This window comes from Marmota marmota, unplaced genomic scaffold (assembly GCF_001458135.2).
Source record: "Marmota marmota marmota unplaced genomic scaffold, marMar, whole genome shotgun sequence".
NCBI lineage: Eukaryota > Metazoa > Chordata > Mammalia > Rodentia > Sciuridae > Marmota > Marmota marmota.
The window spans coordinates 17,037,242-17,055,192 of NW_025999842.1; the positions used below are offsets into that span (position 1 = coordinate 17,037,242).

At 33.4% G+C, this 17,951-nt stretch overlaps 1 protein-coding gene across 2 annotated transcripts in view; it reads left to right on the forward strand.

The window, feature by feature from the left end:
• Window positions 1-3,864: 3,864 nt before the first annotated feature.
• Window positions 3,865-17,951, forward strand: part of Ufl1 (UFM1 specific ligase 1) — a 38,318-nt gene continuing 24,231 nt past the window's right edge. Inside the window, exons 1-7 of one of the 2 annotated variants that reach the window (XM_048810965.1) lie at window positions 3,865-4,044; window positions 5,260-5,405; window positions 6,493-6,521; window positions 7,372-7,469; window positions 8,201-8,315; window positions 11,198-11,328; window positions 16,620-16,678. In XM_048810965.1, the coding sequence (XP_048666922.1) occupies window positions 3,968-4,044; window positions 5,260-5,405; window positions 6,493-6,521; window positions 7,372-7,469; window positions 8,201-8,315; window positions 11,198-11,328; window positions 16,620-16,678 (655 nt within the window). In that variant the 5' untranslated portion in view covers window positions 3,865-3,967. The remainder of the gene's footprint in view (window positions 4,045-5,259; window positions 5,406-6,492; window positions 6,522-7,371; window positions 7,470-8,200; window positions 8,316-11,197; window positions 11,329-16,619; window positions 16,679-17,951) is intronic. The other variant, XM_015499431.2, reaches the window with a different exon arrangement.

A 17,951-nucleotide genomic window follows, 5' to 3' on the forward strand; every position in this document is an offset into this window, starting at 1 on the left:
ATCCAGTCCCTTGAGGGTCTGAATGGAACAAAAATATGGAGGAAGAATAAATCTGGGATATCCAGCTTCTCCTACCCTCAGCCATAGGCACACCTGGTTCTCAAGCTCCGGACTTGGACTGAACTAACACCACTGGCTCCATGGTTCTCTAACTTATATATCATGTAACTTATCAACCTCCATAGTTGCTCAAGCCAAGTGTCATATCCTTCCCCTCACTCTTTCTCCCTTTCTTCCTTTCTCTCTTTCTTCCTCCATCTGTTTCTCTGGAGAACCCAAACTAACTAGCATACCTTATTTGGACTCATATAATCTCATTTCTATCGCAACTATGCCGTGGGTAAAAAAATTCCTCTTAAAAGTCACAACATCTTTGCTGTAATAGTCAATGGTCATGAATTGATTTTTATTCACCTTGCTCTGTAGGGGTATTGTTAACTATTCCTTCCTTTTCACTTGTTTCTCCAACTACTTTCATCTTTTTCAATGACCCTTTTTCTCTTTTTCCACTTATGAATCATAGTGATTTCCTAAGAGATTGATGCTTTCTATGTAAAATTTTTACTGCAATTTTTATGGTAGTATTAATTTTAAAATTCTTAAGCACAATAGAATAATGCCAGCAATGCAATTAACGCTGTCTTTATCTTTGTAATTTCTCTATATAACAAATAGTAAATACTGATTTGTTTGACAATACCTATTTGCAGTTTTGTTTTCCTAGTTGAGTTGGGGAAAGTACTTCAAATTTTAATGTTTTGCTCTCCTGGTAGACAAGGATTTCAAATTATATTTTTTAAAAGTTTGAATTGGAGGAATTCTGTAAGCTCACATTTGCTATTATATTAGTAAAATCATCAATCTACTTAAAGATGTTAGAAATTTTTGTTATTCTTCACATTTAAAAATGTGTCTGACATCTGCACTCCCATGTTGACTGCATCACCATTCATGCATGCCAAGATAAAGAAACAACCTAAGTGTGTGTCAACTTTGAAATGGATAAATAAAATGGGACCTCTTTCTTTTTTATTCAGCCACAAAAAAAGAATGAAATATTGTCATTCTTGACAGTGTGAATGGAACTGGAAGTCATTATGATAAATAAAATAAACCATATACTAAAAGACAAGTACTACATGATCTCACTCATCGGTAGAATCTAAAATGTTTATTTCATACACAAGTAGAATGGTGGTTACCAAAGACTGGGTTTAGGAGGTGGGGGACAGGAATGAATACAGGTTAATCAATGGTACTAAATAATAGGAGAAAGAAGCTCTGGTATTATGTTGCACAATAGGGTTCCTATGGATAACAACTGTGTTCTTTATACCTCAAAAGTCTAGAATAAAGAATATTAAATGTTTTCACCATGAAGAGATAATAAACAAGAAGATACATATGTTTAACATGATTTAATATTACATAATTGAAACATTACATGGTACACCATTATTATGTACAATTTTTATGTTTGTATGTATCAATTAAATATTGAATTGAGGCTGAGAATGTCACAAATCATATATTCTGGGTAGCTTAAGACATCATCAGTTCATTGCACCTTATGTCAAAATTCAAGCTAGGTTTGTAGATAGCTGTTAGAAAATTTAGTAGGGAATAGAAGCTCTACTCCCCAAATGGACACAAAGCTCATTCTTCCAAGAAATCTTCAATCTCATATTTAATAACCACTTGGAATTTTTATCATTATTCTAATCACATACTATATTTCTTACTTTACTATATAATATGGTTATGGTCCATATATTACAATTGAGCACTTGAAATGTAGCTAGTGAAACTGAAGTTCTAATTAATCAAAGTATTTAATTAACTTAAGTTTTAAAGTCTCACATGACTTTTTTTTTTCACATGACTTTTGACTACCACATTGGTCAAAACAACTCCCCAGAAAATATAACCACAAATTACCCCTGTGGTATTCATTTCTTAAGGAATAAATGTAAATATTAATAATATTAACATAACCATAGGACCATAGATAATGCTACACTCAAACTGACTTATCCCTATAACAAACATTTATAGGATATAGCAGGTTCTATGTACCAGTTGTCATAAGGAGCTCAGAGACTATTGAAAGATGTAAAAAAGAAGTAAATAAATTATGATACAATTTCATTGTAAGTAGAGCATCTTAATAAAAATTTGGGGGACATAGCATATGAATAACTGTCCATGAGAAGTAATAGTTTTCATTAACGAATTTTTAAAAATCTGGAACATCATAGAATATGCTATAAAATAATATGAGAGGAATGGGAGGTGAGGAGTAGCAGGCATTCCAGAAACAACACTGAATTCTGAAAAGGCTTGGTATGTCTTGGACCCACATCTTCCATATGTGGTATGCATCAATATCAGCAGAAGATGCTACTGTAAAGTTGACTCTAGGCTGCTTGTGACAGTCTCTTGTGGTAAGCAAGAAGTTTGGATACCTAGTGATCCCATAGTACACTGTACTCTCAATATTGTTAGAAAACTTGCTTTATTGTTAATTACTTATGTTTTAAAATCCTCCTCGTTTGATTTATAATTTGTTGTGGAGAGACTGTTTTATTGACCAGTATATTCCATGACATCTAATATAGACTAAGTTTTTGTTTTCTTTTGTTTTTCTGTTTTGTCCCAGGAATTGTCCCAGGGGTTCTTAACCACTGAGCAACATCTCCATTCTTTTTTTATGTTTTATTTTGAGACAGGGTCTCTCTAAATTGCTTAGAGTCTAATTTGCTGTGGCTGGCTTTGAACTTGCAATCTTCTGCCTCAATCTCCTGAGCTGCTGGGATTACAGGTATGTGCCACTGCGCCTGGCTCAGTATCTGTTTTATGAATATTATTTATGCTTGTTCTGAAGCTTCATGCCCTTGGAACCGCACTGCCATCTTCCAAGTTACCCCTTTGACTTGTGGTGTTTAATCTTTTGATCCACCATCAATCAGGTTGCCAGACAGTGTCGTTGTTTACTATTTAACAACAGATTTTATGACTTGTTCTCCACGTTTTAAATGAAGCCAGGAATTTGATAGACAAATGTATTTGTGGCATTAGATGTGAGTTACCCAGCATAATATACTTGGAAGGAAAGCAACTGAAAAAAACTTTACTAACTGTATCAATAGGGCTTCAAATTTAAAAAGGATAATGTATTTTTTTAAATGAAGTATAAAAGCAGAATGGCAATGGAAAAATACTCCAGAGTAAATATCTATCTTTACTGATCTTAAAGTAGATCTTCAGGGGTTGTCATAGCCATGTACTCTTATTATCTCATGTTTACATTTCTTCATTATTTCATGGAGTTAATCTTCCCCTCAAGAGAAATAAGAAAGTCTCTAGAATACATGAAAGCAATCTGACATAACTTATGATAGCAAAACAGTCATTTTGTGCAAACAAAAAACAGTGATTACTTTCAGTATTGTGCCTCCACAGGTCTCCCAAAAGGTAAAAATCATTCTGGGTTCAAGTAAAAATCAGCAGGATGCTCTATACAAAGTGGACTACTCAAGAGTTAATAGCCAGAGAAAGAGGGCTATGCTGACTGTAGGCACAAACACATTTCCCCTGGCCGCTTCCAAAACACACACACACACACACACACGGAAGACAGACGAAAAACGTGGTTTATTTATCACTAGGCAGAAATATTAGTAATAATGCAAAGATCTCAAGTAACGCTTTACTAATTCGTCCTTCCTCTCACACATCTCATCCATAGCACCTCCGGCGACTGGCAAGCCAAGCGCCGCCCAGCGGGTGGGCGGGGCTGCAGTTCTTTTGGGTGTTCCCAGCTCGCGCGAGCGCGCGTTTGGTATCTGTGTCGAGGGAGGAGTTTCTTGTCCCTTCGCGCGGCCCGTTCCGTCTCGCCGCCTCGCCTCCGGTAGTGTTTGGGCTGACGTGTCTGCAGTTACTCCGAGTCTCAGCGACTCAGGCCGTGATGGCGGACGCCTGGGAAGAGATCAGGCGGTTGGCGGCTGACTTCCAGCGGGCGCAGTTCGCCGAGGCCACGCAGAGGTGCCAGACTCTCCCTCTTCGTTGTGGAGTCCAATTTAGGCCCTGGGTGGACACGCGCGGAATTAGAGCTTAGATCCCTGGTCCTGGACCCCGGGCCTTCCAGCCCTCATCAGAGTTCTCGCTTCTTCCCTTCTTCGCCCCAGCCTGGATCGCAGTTCTGAGTCCAGGAGTCATTTGGAAAGCCCGCCTGCTACCATGCCCTGAACTCCCCCCGCACCCCCGCACCACCCCCATTCCTGGCTCCAGCCAGGTGGTGGCGCGCCCCTTCTCTGCGATGGCCTAAGCGGGTGACTTAGGGCAGTGTTTAGAGTCTCCCTCTAATCCTTCTCCCCCACCCCTTACCAAGTCACTTCTGCATCGTCCCGGTTACACACTTCCTGACCTAGAATGAGCATGAAAAGCGAGACTAACCCCAAATACAGTACTCTGCAAATGTGATCCTTTATTATCTACCATAACAGATGTAGAACAGACCCATGAAGTCATCTGTCATTTTTAGGGACTTTTTCAGGCCACTGACATTGTCTAGAAACCCACGAACCTTTGGGGGATGTGTCTGGAACACCTTAACTCTACTTTTCAATATTATAGAACATACTTATAATGCTAATAGAATCCTTTTTATCGATGGAGTATTTCTTACTGTGGATGTTTTATTCCTTCTAGTCCTGAAGGCAGTAGACCTTTTATGCTATATTTTGTATTTTATAGCACTGAGAGATGCAAAAACAAAATCTAGAGCACAGTAAGTGTGCAGGTACCTAACAGTAGGTGTTATGGTTTTGCTAGGCCAGATTCTATCTGCACACCAAGTACATCAGTGAGGCCACTATGCACTTAATTTAAAAAGAAGATTTGGGTTAAACCAAAAATTGAAGTAAGGTAGGGCAGTTGTTTTTCCTATCTAAATTACATGTCAAAATTTTCTATTTAGATTTGATGATTAAAAGAAGGCCTAAAAGAGCAAATTTGAAATTGAGTAAAATTATATGTATATTAAGTAAATGATATAAGTATATGAAAATCTGCTTACATTCAATAGTTTTTTTTTTTAACTTTTAAACTGGTATTGTTATATTAATAAAAGACAAATATTTTGTGATAATAGAAGTTAATGATTCTACCCAAACACATTTTAGAAACCTGTTTTCATACATTGTGTTAATTTTATGGAACACCAGTATGTTACTCACTCTTAAATTTTTTTTCCCTCAGATTGTCAGAACGGAACTGCATCGAGATTGTGAATAAACTGATTGCTCAGAAACAACTAGAAGTAGTTCACACACTTGATGGAAAGGAATATATTACTCCAGCCCAAATTAGTAAAGAAATGAGAGATGAGCTACATGTCCGAGGCGGTAAGTAATTTTGTAGTGTTTTATTTTTGTCTCCTGGACCTTTGGAAGGAAAAAAAAAATCTTTAAATCGTAAGTGCTAAATTATATGGAGCTTATAGGACATCCTTCTTAATTGTTAACTTAGTAGTCAAGCTTAATGTTTTTTCTGGGTTCACATAAACATGATCATATAATCTAAATGAACTCAAGTAATATCACTTTCCAAAATACTATTCTTATTATTTTGAGTTATATGTATTATATGTGAATTCGTTGGCTATTTATTTTTGTAATTTATTAATTTATTATATGAACTAAAGTAGGGTACTTACCTGCCAGTTATCAGTATTATTTTTGAAACAGGATTTTAAAAAGATCAGAGATTCCTAAACAAGTCTATATTACCATATTTTTTAAATTATTTATTTTGTAAGTAATACAAACTAGGTAACTCAATATTATATAGTGTTTCACCCATCACATTATATGAAATGCTATTATTGTGGTTAGCATAAAACACTCACACACAGTTTTCCTTTGTCTTTTATTTGGAAAAATTACTGAGCAAATTGGACACAATTTGATTAAAATACAAGCAACTATGAAAGCAGCTCTTCATTGGATATTTACAGAATATAACCTTGGTGTTAGTTTAGTTTTTTATCTCCCTACATAATGCTAATGAAATATGACCTGTAATTGGGGGTATTTAGTAAATTTTCTTTTGCTGGTAAATAGAAACCTACCTTTCAGGTTCAAACAATTGAGAAAAATATTATTAAAAATAATTAATTTAGTTGTCAATATCTCTTTGGTCAGGGTAGATAAATTCTGAGTTCTTAAGGGAGTTCAGTACCTTCTGTAAGTCTAGTTAACTTGTATATCAGTGGATGCTTATATGTAGCCTCATGTAATAAAAATTCAAATTATTGCCTTTGATTTCAGCTATGAACACTTAGCAAATGGTTTACATTTAAAGACATTAATTGTGATTCTGTGTCCTTTAGGAAAAAACTTTGTTCAAAACTTAAATCTATGAGAATGTACACTTTTTAGCTGATTTGAACTTAGACATAATTTAAAATAAGTGAATGTCTTTTCTTTCAAGGTCGAGTAAACATTGTTGATCTGCAACAGGTAAATTTTAAATTTATAAAATTTTTGCCTTGATTTCTTAATTTTTAATCCTGTGAATTTGTTCAGTGTCTTTAAAAGCATTGACTGATACTGGTATCGCACTTTATATAATGTTTGTGAAAAAATAGTTACATAGCCCTCACTGATACATTAAATCAAATAAATTATGATATATTCAATTGATTTAATAGGTTCTTCCTTGGTCAACTTGATTGTTCTTTACCTAATAAACTCAGTAGCTGCCATTTTATATAATTTAAAGTTCATGTCATTTCAGGAGAAAAATCATGAGTTTTATATTTATTGTCTTTATTATGTGGAAGTAATGGAGAAATAGTAAGAAGTAGAATATATTTTCAAAATATAAATACACATGTGATTGACGCAGTGCATTATATATAAGAAGCTAGGCAATCTTGTGTGAAGTGGTGTCTGTTGTATGAAAATTGTTGTTTATTATATTAATTTATATTAAATTTTTTAGCAAGTAAAAATAGAATTCTTTAGAACTGAACATAAGTAAGCAAAAATTCATTTTTTATTTGAAGCCTTTAACAATATTTTAAATAAATTCAAAATTGTTCAAGTAATTTTTTTAAAAAAAATATCTAAATATATAATTTCAAAGCTGACAAATAGCCAGGCATAGTGGCACCATACTGTAATCCCAGCAAGGTAGGAGGATCGCAAATGTGAGGCCAGCCTCAGCAACTTAGTAAGACCTTGTCTCAAAAAAGGACTGGGAATGTAGCTAAGTAATAGAGTACCCCTGTTCAATCCCCAGTATGGCCAAAACAAACTTAAGAAACAGTACATACTTATACTAGTAGAATTTCTATTTATTTTCCAGGTAATTAATGTGGACCTGATTCATATTGAGAATAGAATTGGTGACATTATTAAATCAGAAAAGCATGTCCAGCTAGTATTGGGACAATTGATAGATGAGTAAGTACTTTATCTAGGAGCATTTATTTTCTTTCTTTTTAAAATATTGTTAAAATTTAGACCAATTATAGCCAGTTAGGCATTTTATTTACAGCTCTTATAGTGCTGATTTTTGTTATAAATATCATTGCATTTAAAATGTAAATGCTTAATTATTTGGAATACGTAGTTGCAAATACTATAAACTGTGTCTTTTTGTTTTGTTTTATTTTGTTTCTATTGAAGCAGTGCAAAGCTTCTGGAGATCAAGCAAATTTTCCCTTGAATGTATATTCTTTGTTGTACCCCCGTAGTTTCTCACTCTTGGGATAGCCCACATTCTCCCTTGAATGTGCTTCTGCTTTTCTATAAACCTCTGTCTTTGAAAATAAAAAGCAATACAAAATGGAACTTTTATAATTTTTGCTATATGATATTAACTCTGGAAGCACATTCATTCTAAAAATATTAATGAAGAATAACAAACTTTACAATGTAAGAAAAAAATCCCAAAATTTATCAATTGAGTAACCTTGTGTTCATTTAGTTACATTGATGAGAAAAAATATTTTAGAATATGAATAATTAATATGAATAATGTATTGGTAATATGAATATTATTCATATTACCAATACATTATTCATTACTTTTGGTACATACTTTATTCCAATAGAAAATAAGCCTAAAAGATTCAGAAAATAAAGAAAAACATTATTTCTAATTGTTTTTCATTTTGTTTTTTCAATATTAGCAACTATTTGGATCGGTTAGCAGAAGAAGTAAATGATAAATTGCAAGAAAGTGGTCAGGTAACCATATCAGAACTGTGTAAAACCTATGACCTTCCTGGAAACTTTCTGACACAGGTATTTTTTTCTTAATGGTGTAATATATCTTTTTAACAAATAATTTTAAACAGAGAATTATACTTAGTGCATGAATTTATTTAATGCTTCTCTTATCAGCTGCATAGAAATTTTAACCAGGATATCTACAGTTCCATATCCCAGTTACATTTTAGAAAAACCATCAAACATTTTAAGTTAGAAGGGGTACTCCTGGCATCTGTGGGTAAAGGCAAGGAAGGGATGCTGCTAAATATATTACATTACACAAGACAGCCTGTTCAGCAAAGTATTTTCTTGTCATAAGTGTCAGAAGTGCCACTGTCTTTTGATATCATCTTTTTTTTTAATGGATCAGTGATGCTTTACTAAGCAGTGGAGGAGCACATTTTAAAGGGGGAAAATGGTGATGGGCTACAGCAGATCTGAGTTTTATAGGGTTTAGCAGGGCATGGGAGGAGTTGGTTAGTTACTTTTGCTGGGCTTATTTTGGTCGGCAGGGGGTTTTGGGCAGATAAGGGTGATTAGGAGAGACTAGATTCCTAAGCTCCCCTTTTTCCCTGAGTAAGTCTCCATTTCCTTCATTCTAGACTCTAAAAAAGATATAGTGAGTTGGGATGATGTCATCATATCTGGCTACTTTGCTGAGCAGGGGCATCACTAAGATATCTTCCAGAGGCTGTAGCATGGTGGCCCTGGAGATCAGAGACATGTCTGTTAGAAACCTCTGGAAAATATTAATGAAACATGGAAGAAGGGAGAAAAATAAGATAATCAGGAGAATGAAGGATCATATGGGTCCAAATCCAGGTCAGGAGTCCTCCCTCCCATCCAGGGGAAGAGGAGATGTTTGCTAAGTTAGCGGCTTGTTTCTTTAGCTTTCTTATCCCTTACTATTCCTGACTTAACTAACATAGAAGCAACATTTTTCCCCAAGGAAGAGGTTGAGGCTACCTTGTCCTGCAGTAAGAAGATCTAGGTGCTGATGATTTTGCAAACCTACAGAATACAGGGAATCCAATTGATTTTGTAAAGTCCATACCAAATCAGCATGGCTATCCTCAATAACCTGTATGGACCATTTTTTATAGTAGTGAAGAGAAGTTCCTAATCCTGCTACTTCTATGCCAATCCAGGCAAGTCCTTTTCTAGCCCTATAAGTAAAGGAATAAACTGAAGGGCTCTCTTATATCTGGTGTGCAACATTATCAGGATAGGCAAATTTTGATTATTAGGTGAAACAATGTTATCTATATTATTCCTCTTTAAACTGTCAGTATGATGGGAAGAAAAACAAAGAAATCTCACGTATTATCTTATGTTCAGGTACTTGTGTTAATACTCAAATCAAATATCTTGATTTATAGTATAGTAACACTGCTACCTGAAAACAGATGCTATTTCCTTATTTTTTTTTTTAAGTAGTTTGACATTTTAGAATTGTGGAAATCCATTTGATAGAGTAAAAAGTACATGTTTTGGAGTTAAACAGCTTGATTTGAAACCTTTTAGTGTCACTTTTTATTTATTTTACATTAGAAAAACTAATCTCTTGTGCTTCAAGTTACTTATATGTAAAATGGGAATAATTATATCTTTTTCATAAGCTTCAATGAGATGTACCTATAAAGTGCAATGTCTGTTACAACAGAGGTGTATACCTAAAATGAGATTTGGCTTTTTCCATGTTTCAGTATACAAAACTATCATTTATTGAGTGCCTCTGTTGTAACAGACATTGCACTTTATACACCACTTTAATAAGAAACTTCAACTTACAAAATATACCAAACATTTTCTGGGGCCCAGCACTGCATGTATTGGACAGAGGTGGGCTCTGCCCTCCTGATGCTCAAGCTGAAGTGAGTGCTAAAGACCTGTCAGTGAGAAGGTTTAAAAGACCCTATGATGAGATTAATTTGGAGTACAAACAGGATTGTTCTCCACATTAAGAGAATCAACTTCCCAAATTACATTTAAAATAGAGTATAACTTCTGTATAGCATTTCAGGATCCTAAGTTCTATTTCACATGAGTAAATACATGTTAATCATAGAAAAACATTATATTTTTTAAAAATTGTACTTTATAAAATTTATTTATTTATTCTAATTTTAAAACACTTTTTAAAATATCAGGCCAGATCCAAATTCTTACCAAACTGTGCACCTAAATACCTCTTAGAAATATGCAGTTTCTTAATATTTTTTAGTTCTAATTATTCTGAATATCACAGGCAGCATTCTAAAACTTCATTAAGTTGTTTGAAAATATTTTTTGTATCATAAAAGTATCAGCCAAGCTGACTTACAGATTTAATTTATTTTGAGATGTGAACTATATCCAAGCTTATTTCGCACTTATCTGATCCCAGGTATATTATAGCTGTGGGAAAATATTCTCTCTGTTAGAAAACAGATTACCAAGAAACCAAATCATCTTCAGGTTTAAATCTTTTGTTAATATTTGTACCAGAAAAAATCATTTTTTTCAGGTCTTAGGTTCTCCTAAATTGCAGAATCTTGGCATAACACTTATTTTTCTCAGTGTTTGAAGCTCCAGATAGGGTCTTCTCTGATATCAATGCATATATCTTGTGTTTATGTTGGAAACTGCCTATATAGAGAAATATTATATTAGAAATACACTTTATAAACAAGGGCTAATACAATAACCAAGCCTTTTATTATAAAAGTAATTTGACTTATTTCTTGACTCTGCTATGTGGTAATGTATTTTTCTAGATCCTGAAATTTCATTTAGTTTATATATCTTGTAATTTAAGCTTGTTAAAATTTCTTAATCATCATTCATATAACATCAGCATGCAGTAAGCATGAGTATACAAAATGTATATGTGTGATTTTATTCAAATTAATAAAAATTTAAATCTTTACCCCCAGGCATTAACTCACAGACTAGGTAGAATTATCAATGGACATATTGATCTTGATAACAGAGGAGTAATTTTCACAGAAGCTTTTATTGCTCGACATAAAGCACGCATCCGTGGATTATTCAGTGCTATTACCCGGTGAGCATGTTTTAAAATATGCAGACTTATACATTTTTTTGATATGGTTTACATTTCTTTTCCTAGCAACTGAATGTTTGGTTGGTTTTTGTTTCGTTTTGTTTTAAGCAAAATTTCATTGAGGGTCATCGATAGAAGGGGAACTTCTGTAAAATGGGGTTGGGATACCAAAGTCCAGAATGCAGCCTAATTCTCTCCAACCAACATCCCCTTCTTTTTCCTGTTTGCTCCATCATACCCCCAGATGCACATCTGTAGAATGTGGTTTAAAAACTGCTATGCAAAACTGTATATTAAGGTCGTCCTGGAATCATGGAAAGACCATGCAATTAACAAAGGTAGAAGAATTGGGGCTTATAGCTGCATCAAATAATAACCATGTGACTTTAAGCATAAATGTCATTCTTCTGACTTGGGCTTTAGATGGGGTAGATAATTTTAGGACTCTTTTTACCAAGTTAACTTGTTAACGGCTGGGATGTAGCTCAATGGTAGAATGCTTGCCTCGCATGTGTGAGGCTCTGAGTTCAATTCCCAGGACCAGAAAAAAATTCTACTATACTAATGAATAACATTAGTTTCAAAATGACTAACTTTGCTAAAATAAGAATTTATGATATTTTGGATCTATGTGACAAACTATAGATTTTATAAAACATGTTCTCACTTATCTCCTCTCTCCTATGACATCAGCTTCATTTCAGTGGCTTTGTGTCCCTTTAAAATGTCCAAATTTCTCCCATTTTAAAACAGACTCTGAACCCCATAGTTCACTCCATCCTGTGTATTAAGTTTCCTTAAAGTGAAACTTCTTGAAATTGATGTCTGCATTTATTCACAGCTTTCTTACCTTCTTTTTCTTCTCAACTGACCTCCTTGGCTTCTACAACTTACATAGCAGTGATGTCAATATAATTAAATCTAAGCTACCCACGGTGGTGCATGCCTGTAATCCTGGCTATAGAAGACTGACACAGGAGGATCTCAACTTTGAGGCTAGCCTGGGCAATTTAGCCAGACCTCTTTTCAAAATTAAAAAATAGATAAATAAGGATATGGATGTAGCTCAGTGATAGAGCAACACTGGATTGAATCCCCAGTACTGCAAAATAAATCAATGATTACATCTGACTTTGTAGTAATATTTAACTCCAGACATTTTTTAAGTGATAGCTGTTGTGGTTTTTTTGGTTTTATGTTTTTGGGTTTTTGTTTGTTTGGTCATTTAACAAATCAGTAAGTACTGAGCACATAATTGCACAGAGATACAAAATACTAGAAGGTTAGGGAGAGTTTGTAATCTAATGGAATAATTTTATTCTCTCTTTTTTTTTATATTAAATAACCTGAAACTTGAGGTTTTTGTGTGTGTGTGAAGAAATTGCTGAAATGACATTCTGTTACCACAAATGCAATAGTATGTTTTTCCTACAAAATGAACATTATCCTATGTAACTATAATATAATCGTCCAAATCATAAAATTAACATTGATGGGCTGGGGCTGTAGTTCAGTGGCAGAGTGTCCATGTAGCATGTGTGAGGCACTGGGTTTAATCTTCAGCACCACCTAAAAATAAACAAATAATTCTGTCTATCTATAACTACCAAAAAAATCTTTTTATTTTTTTAAATTAACATTGACACATACTAACATCTAGTCTTCAGATCCCATTCATGGTTTAATGATGGCTCCAGAAATATTTTTTATAGAAAAAGAATCACATATTGCATTTAATTATTTTATTTCCTCAGTTACCTTCAATCTGCAACACTTACTTGGTCTTTCCTTGATTTTCATGACGTTTGAAAATATCTTGATACTTTTGAGGATCACGGGCCAATTATTTTGTAGGACTTTCAATTTTTCTTGTCTGCTGTTTAGTTTATGTGTGTGGATATTCGAGTTTCCCATGTTTGGCAGGAATATCACAGAAACGACACTGTGTTCTTTTAATAGAATTCTGTCAGGTGGCATGCAATTTAGAGTTTTCCAATTACTAATAAATATATTGTAATCATTTTATAGATATATATCTGTTAGGATTCTTCAAAGCTACTGGTTTTTCTTTGTAACTAATAAGTATTTGTGGGAAGGGCCATTTAGAACCATGCAGTTTATCCCATTTATCATCAAACTATTTATTACAATTACTATGAACTCAGGGTTTCCTAATTTATTCATTAAAGTTTAATTTATTATCATTTACATTTTCAAACTGGCCCTGATTTAACTTATGGTAGGCTCCTTGGGCTACTTTTGTGTCATTTTGGCATGTCCCCATCATTCCTGGGTGGGGTATTTCTATAATTTGGGGAACAAGATGCTTCAGGTTCACAGGGATTTTTAAATTTTAGTTCATTTTCAGACATAATTTCTCTGTCCCTAGCCTGGAATCAGCCATTTCTCCAAGCAGCCCTGGTTCCTTCTAATAGAAAATAATATTTAGCAACCAAGGATCTAGACACTTAATTGCTTATAACTTATTTACTCAACATTGCTTTCAGGCCATCTCAGTAGACAAGCTAGGGGATATACTTACACATGGGTATTTACCCCTCTATGTATATTTTAGTATTTTTAAATATGTATATCAAAAAAAATGAATTCATACTAATTCTTTCAATTCTAGTCCAACTCTATAAGTTTCATTCTAGTTTTCTCCTTTCCCATATTTGTAAAACCCTCATTCAACCATGAGAAACCTAACATCTGTTATCTTTAATATGTTTACTAATTTAATTTCCCTTATGTGACTGATTTCCCATTACTACTGCAGCTTCCTCCTATGTATGGATATATTCTTTATCCTCCGTGGCTCTAACAGCCCATGCATGGATCCCTACTAATATAAGAAGCTACCAGTTGTTCCTGGAGAAAGGAACCGGGTAACTGATTGATAAGAATGGAGAATTCAGTTTTGTTGTGCCCTATGTGTTTATTATATAATTATGAAACAATAACTAAAAACTTATTTTTCCTATTAAAAAGTACATTGATTTTTTCCTTTACTAAAATACTAAATAGTTGTTTTAATCTTTATCAAGATAACCTTTTATTTTTTTCAGAGTACCCCTGAGTTTCTCTGTATGTACAGATACATGTTCTCTGTATGTGTAGATATAAGAAAACAAGTTCTGATCCTGAAAAGATGTTGTTAGATAATTTTCCTGACAATTTCACATAATGCACCATATCTTCATAGTGACCTCTTAAAATTAAGAACATACCCAATTTTTTCTGGCCTAACTTCAAAGAAAATATTTATATGGGCTTATAATTATTAAAGGTATCCAGAAAACAAAACATGAAGCAATTAGTGATAAGAATGAGATACACAGATATGCTGAACTACATTCTACTCCAAATTGAAATAAAAACTCACAGTTTCATCAAAAAAAAAAAAAAACTGGGAATTTTCTATAACTCCATTCAATATTTACCAAACACCTATAGTATGTTATGCACTCAGAAATTTAAAAATAAAGTCTTTTCTGGAATCCTCAGCTTCTTGTAGGGATGTGTTTAAGTAGAAACAACAGAAAACACACACACACAAATAAAACATTGGAAGGTTATATTGATTATTGTAAAATAAATAGAGGAGAACAAAATTCATAGGGCATCTGGACCTAGTTAGCTTTTGGTTTCTAGGCAATTTGGCTGAAAATTTGGTATAAAACAAATTAAAATAAGTTTGTCCACTTAATAATTTGGTAAAATTATAATTTAGTAAAAGTCACCAAACAGATTTTTAAACAGGTAATTATTTCTGCTTTCCTCAGTTTGTAGCATAAAAAAATTTACAACATCCTAAGTAATCAACATTAAGGGATTAAAATGTTGGAGTTACTTAAAAATCTTTCACTTATATTCATAAAAATGAAAACAGACTAACCTTAACAGAAGAATAGACATACTGGTTGAAAATAAATAGGAAAAAAAATTGTAGTTGAATAAAAAGTCTAGATCCTTTTGTCAGTTTCCTTCACTTAAAAAAAATGTGTGTGTGGTTCATAGAAGCATTATTCATAATAGCCCCAAACCGGAAACAGTTTAGATGTCTATCAACTGACAATATATGCAAAATGTGTTCTATCTATATAGCTATTATTCACCAATAAAAGGGAATGACTTCTGTTGGCATGCTTCATTATAGTTGAACCTTAACAACATTCTTAGTAAAAGAAGATAAAAATTCTATCCATATTAAATGTCTAGAAAGGCAAATTTCAGAAGCAGAAAAAGTTATTATCTAGATCTAGAGGTATCGGCAGGAATTAACAACAAACAGCTATCAGAGAACTTTTTAGATGATGGAGATGTTCTAAAACTGGATAGTTGTGGTTGCACAATTCCATGAATTAAAGCCATATATTACATGCTAAAAGTTGAGTGGATTGTATGATGTGTTCATTATAACCCATTAAAACAGCTTAGAAAAAATGCATAGTCATTATAGAAAGTACTGATAAGTGTTTTGTTGTAGTTTTTGTTTTCTTAAGAAAAGCTTTTTAAATGAATCCCATTCATTCACTAGGAGTTATCATTCTGATACATCATTCATACATTATTCGTACAATATGATCTCATTTTTCTCCAAAAATGGAGTCATATAACATTCAGTTCAGTACTCCCAAATGAGGAAAATCCTCCTGGACAGCACAGAATTAAGTAAAACAAATATAGTCAGCTCCTCCCATCTGTGGGTTCTATATCTGTGGATTCAACTAATCACAGATTGAAAATATTCAAGGAAAAAAGTATGTCTGTACTAAGCCTATACAGATTTTTTTCTCCTTCATCATCACTATATAAACAGTACAATAGAAAAACTATTTTCATCACCTTTACTTTCTGTTATGTATGATAAATAATCTAAACATGATTTAAGATATGCAGAAGTATATACATAGGCTATAGGGAAATACCACACCATTTTATATGAAACTTGAACATCTGTGGATTTTAGATAGATAGGAGACAGTCCTAGAACCAATTCCCCATGGATACTGAGAGATGAGTGTATACAGTGTATACAGTAAAGGAACATACTTCATGTTCCCATTTTGTGGGATGGGAACATAAATCAATCTTGGATTATAAAAGTGAATTGATTTCTCTGATATTTCAGTTGCATAATTCTGATTAAGAATTTCAAAAGTGATATAATTTTTGCCTTTTTAAATTTAAATTAATTGGTGTTTTTCATAAACACTAATTCTCCTAGTTATTTTTTAATTCTTAAGTAACTCTATAATTAATATTTTCTTATTTTTATTTCTTTACAGGCCTACAGCAGTGAATTCTTTGATTTCAAAATATGGATTTCAGGAGCAGCTTCTGTACTGTGAGTTTTGTTTAAATTATAAGTTAGTTGGTGGTAGTAGTCAGCTTTCCATCAATATAACAAAATACCTGAAATAATTAACTTATAAAGAGAAGAGCTTTACTTTGGCTCATAGTTTTGGATATTCCAGTTCAATATCAGGTAGACTTATTGCTTTGAGCTTCTGATGACATGTCAGATGACAACTACAGGGAGCCTGTGGCATAGAAAAACCTTTTACATCAGGAGCCAAGGAACCAAAAAAGAGGAAGAAGCAGGATCGATCCCACAGTCACTTCAAGGTCCATCCCAGTGGCCTAACCACCTCCCACTAGGCCCCACTTCCTAAAGGCATCACCATCTCCCAGTTGCTCCACAGATGTACCTTTGGTAGACATTCAGCATCCACACCATAGCTGCTGAATATACTGTTAATATAAAACTTAATAATATTGATTTTTTTAATCTTAAAACAATATTACTAAAATATTTCATGGTTTGAAAAGGTTTCCATATAACGGTTTCCATATATGTGTTGATCTTTATATCTACCAGAGATTTAGTATTGGATAATACTAGAGGATTGGAATGAAAATTTATACATGAATGAAAATATACATGTATACAGACTACTGTATATAGAGATTTAAAATTGTAGGATTGGGAATAATTTTTGCTTTGTTTCCTATGGTTTTTCATATTTTAAAATATAAAAGTAAATAGGGTTTCTCTAACAAAATTTTTGTAGAGTTTATAGCAATAAAAATATGGCTAAATTTTTAGCATTCAAACAACACAGTATCTCCCAATTAATCTTGGTCTATTGTCTGTTTTGTTTGTGTGTGTGTGACACTCTTATGCATTTTTGAGGTCTTTTTATGATTGGCTGGAATACTTTTTAAAAGCAGTGACTTAATCTTTCAATTCAGATGATATCTGTGCAGATATGAAAATCTAAAATGAATGGAAAAGATATTCAAGTATTGAATTAAAAATCTTCACTGTATTTTTCAGAATATGAATTTTAAATTTAAATTTTTTTTTTTTTTTAATTTTTTATTGTGGGTTGTTCAAAACGTTACAAATTTCTTGGCATATCATATTTGACACTTTGATTCAAGTGGGTTATGAACTCCCACCTTCACCCCATACACAGATTGCAGAATCACATCAGTTACACATCCATTGATTTACAAATTGCCATCCTAGTGTCTGTTGTGCTCCGCTGCCTTTCCCATCCTCCACCCTCCCCCCTCCCCACCTCTCCCCTCCCCTCCCCTCCTCTCTCTCTACC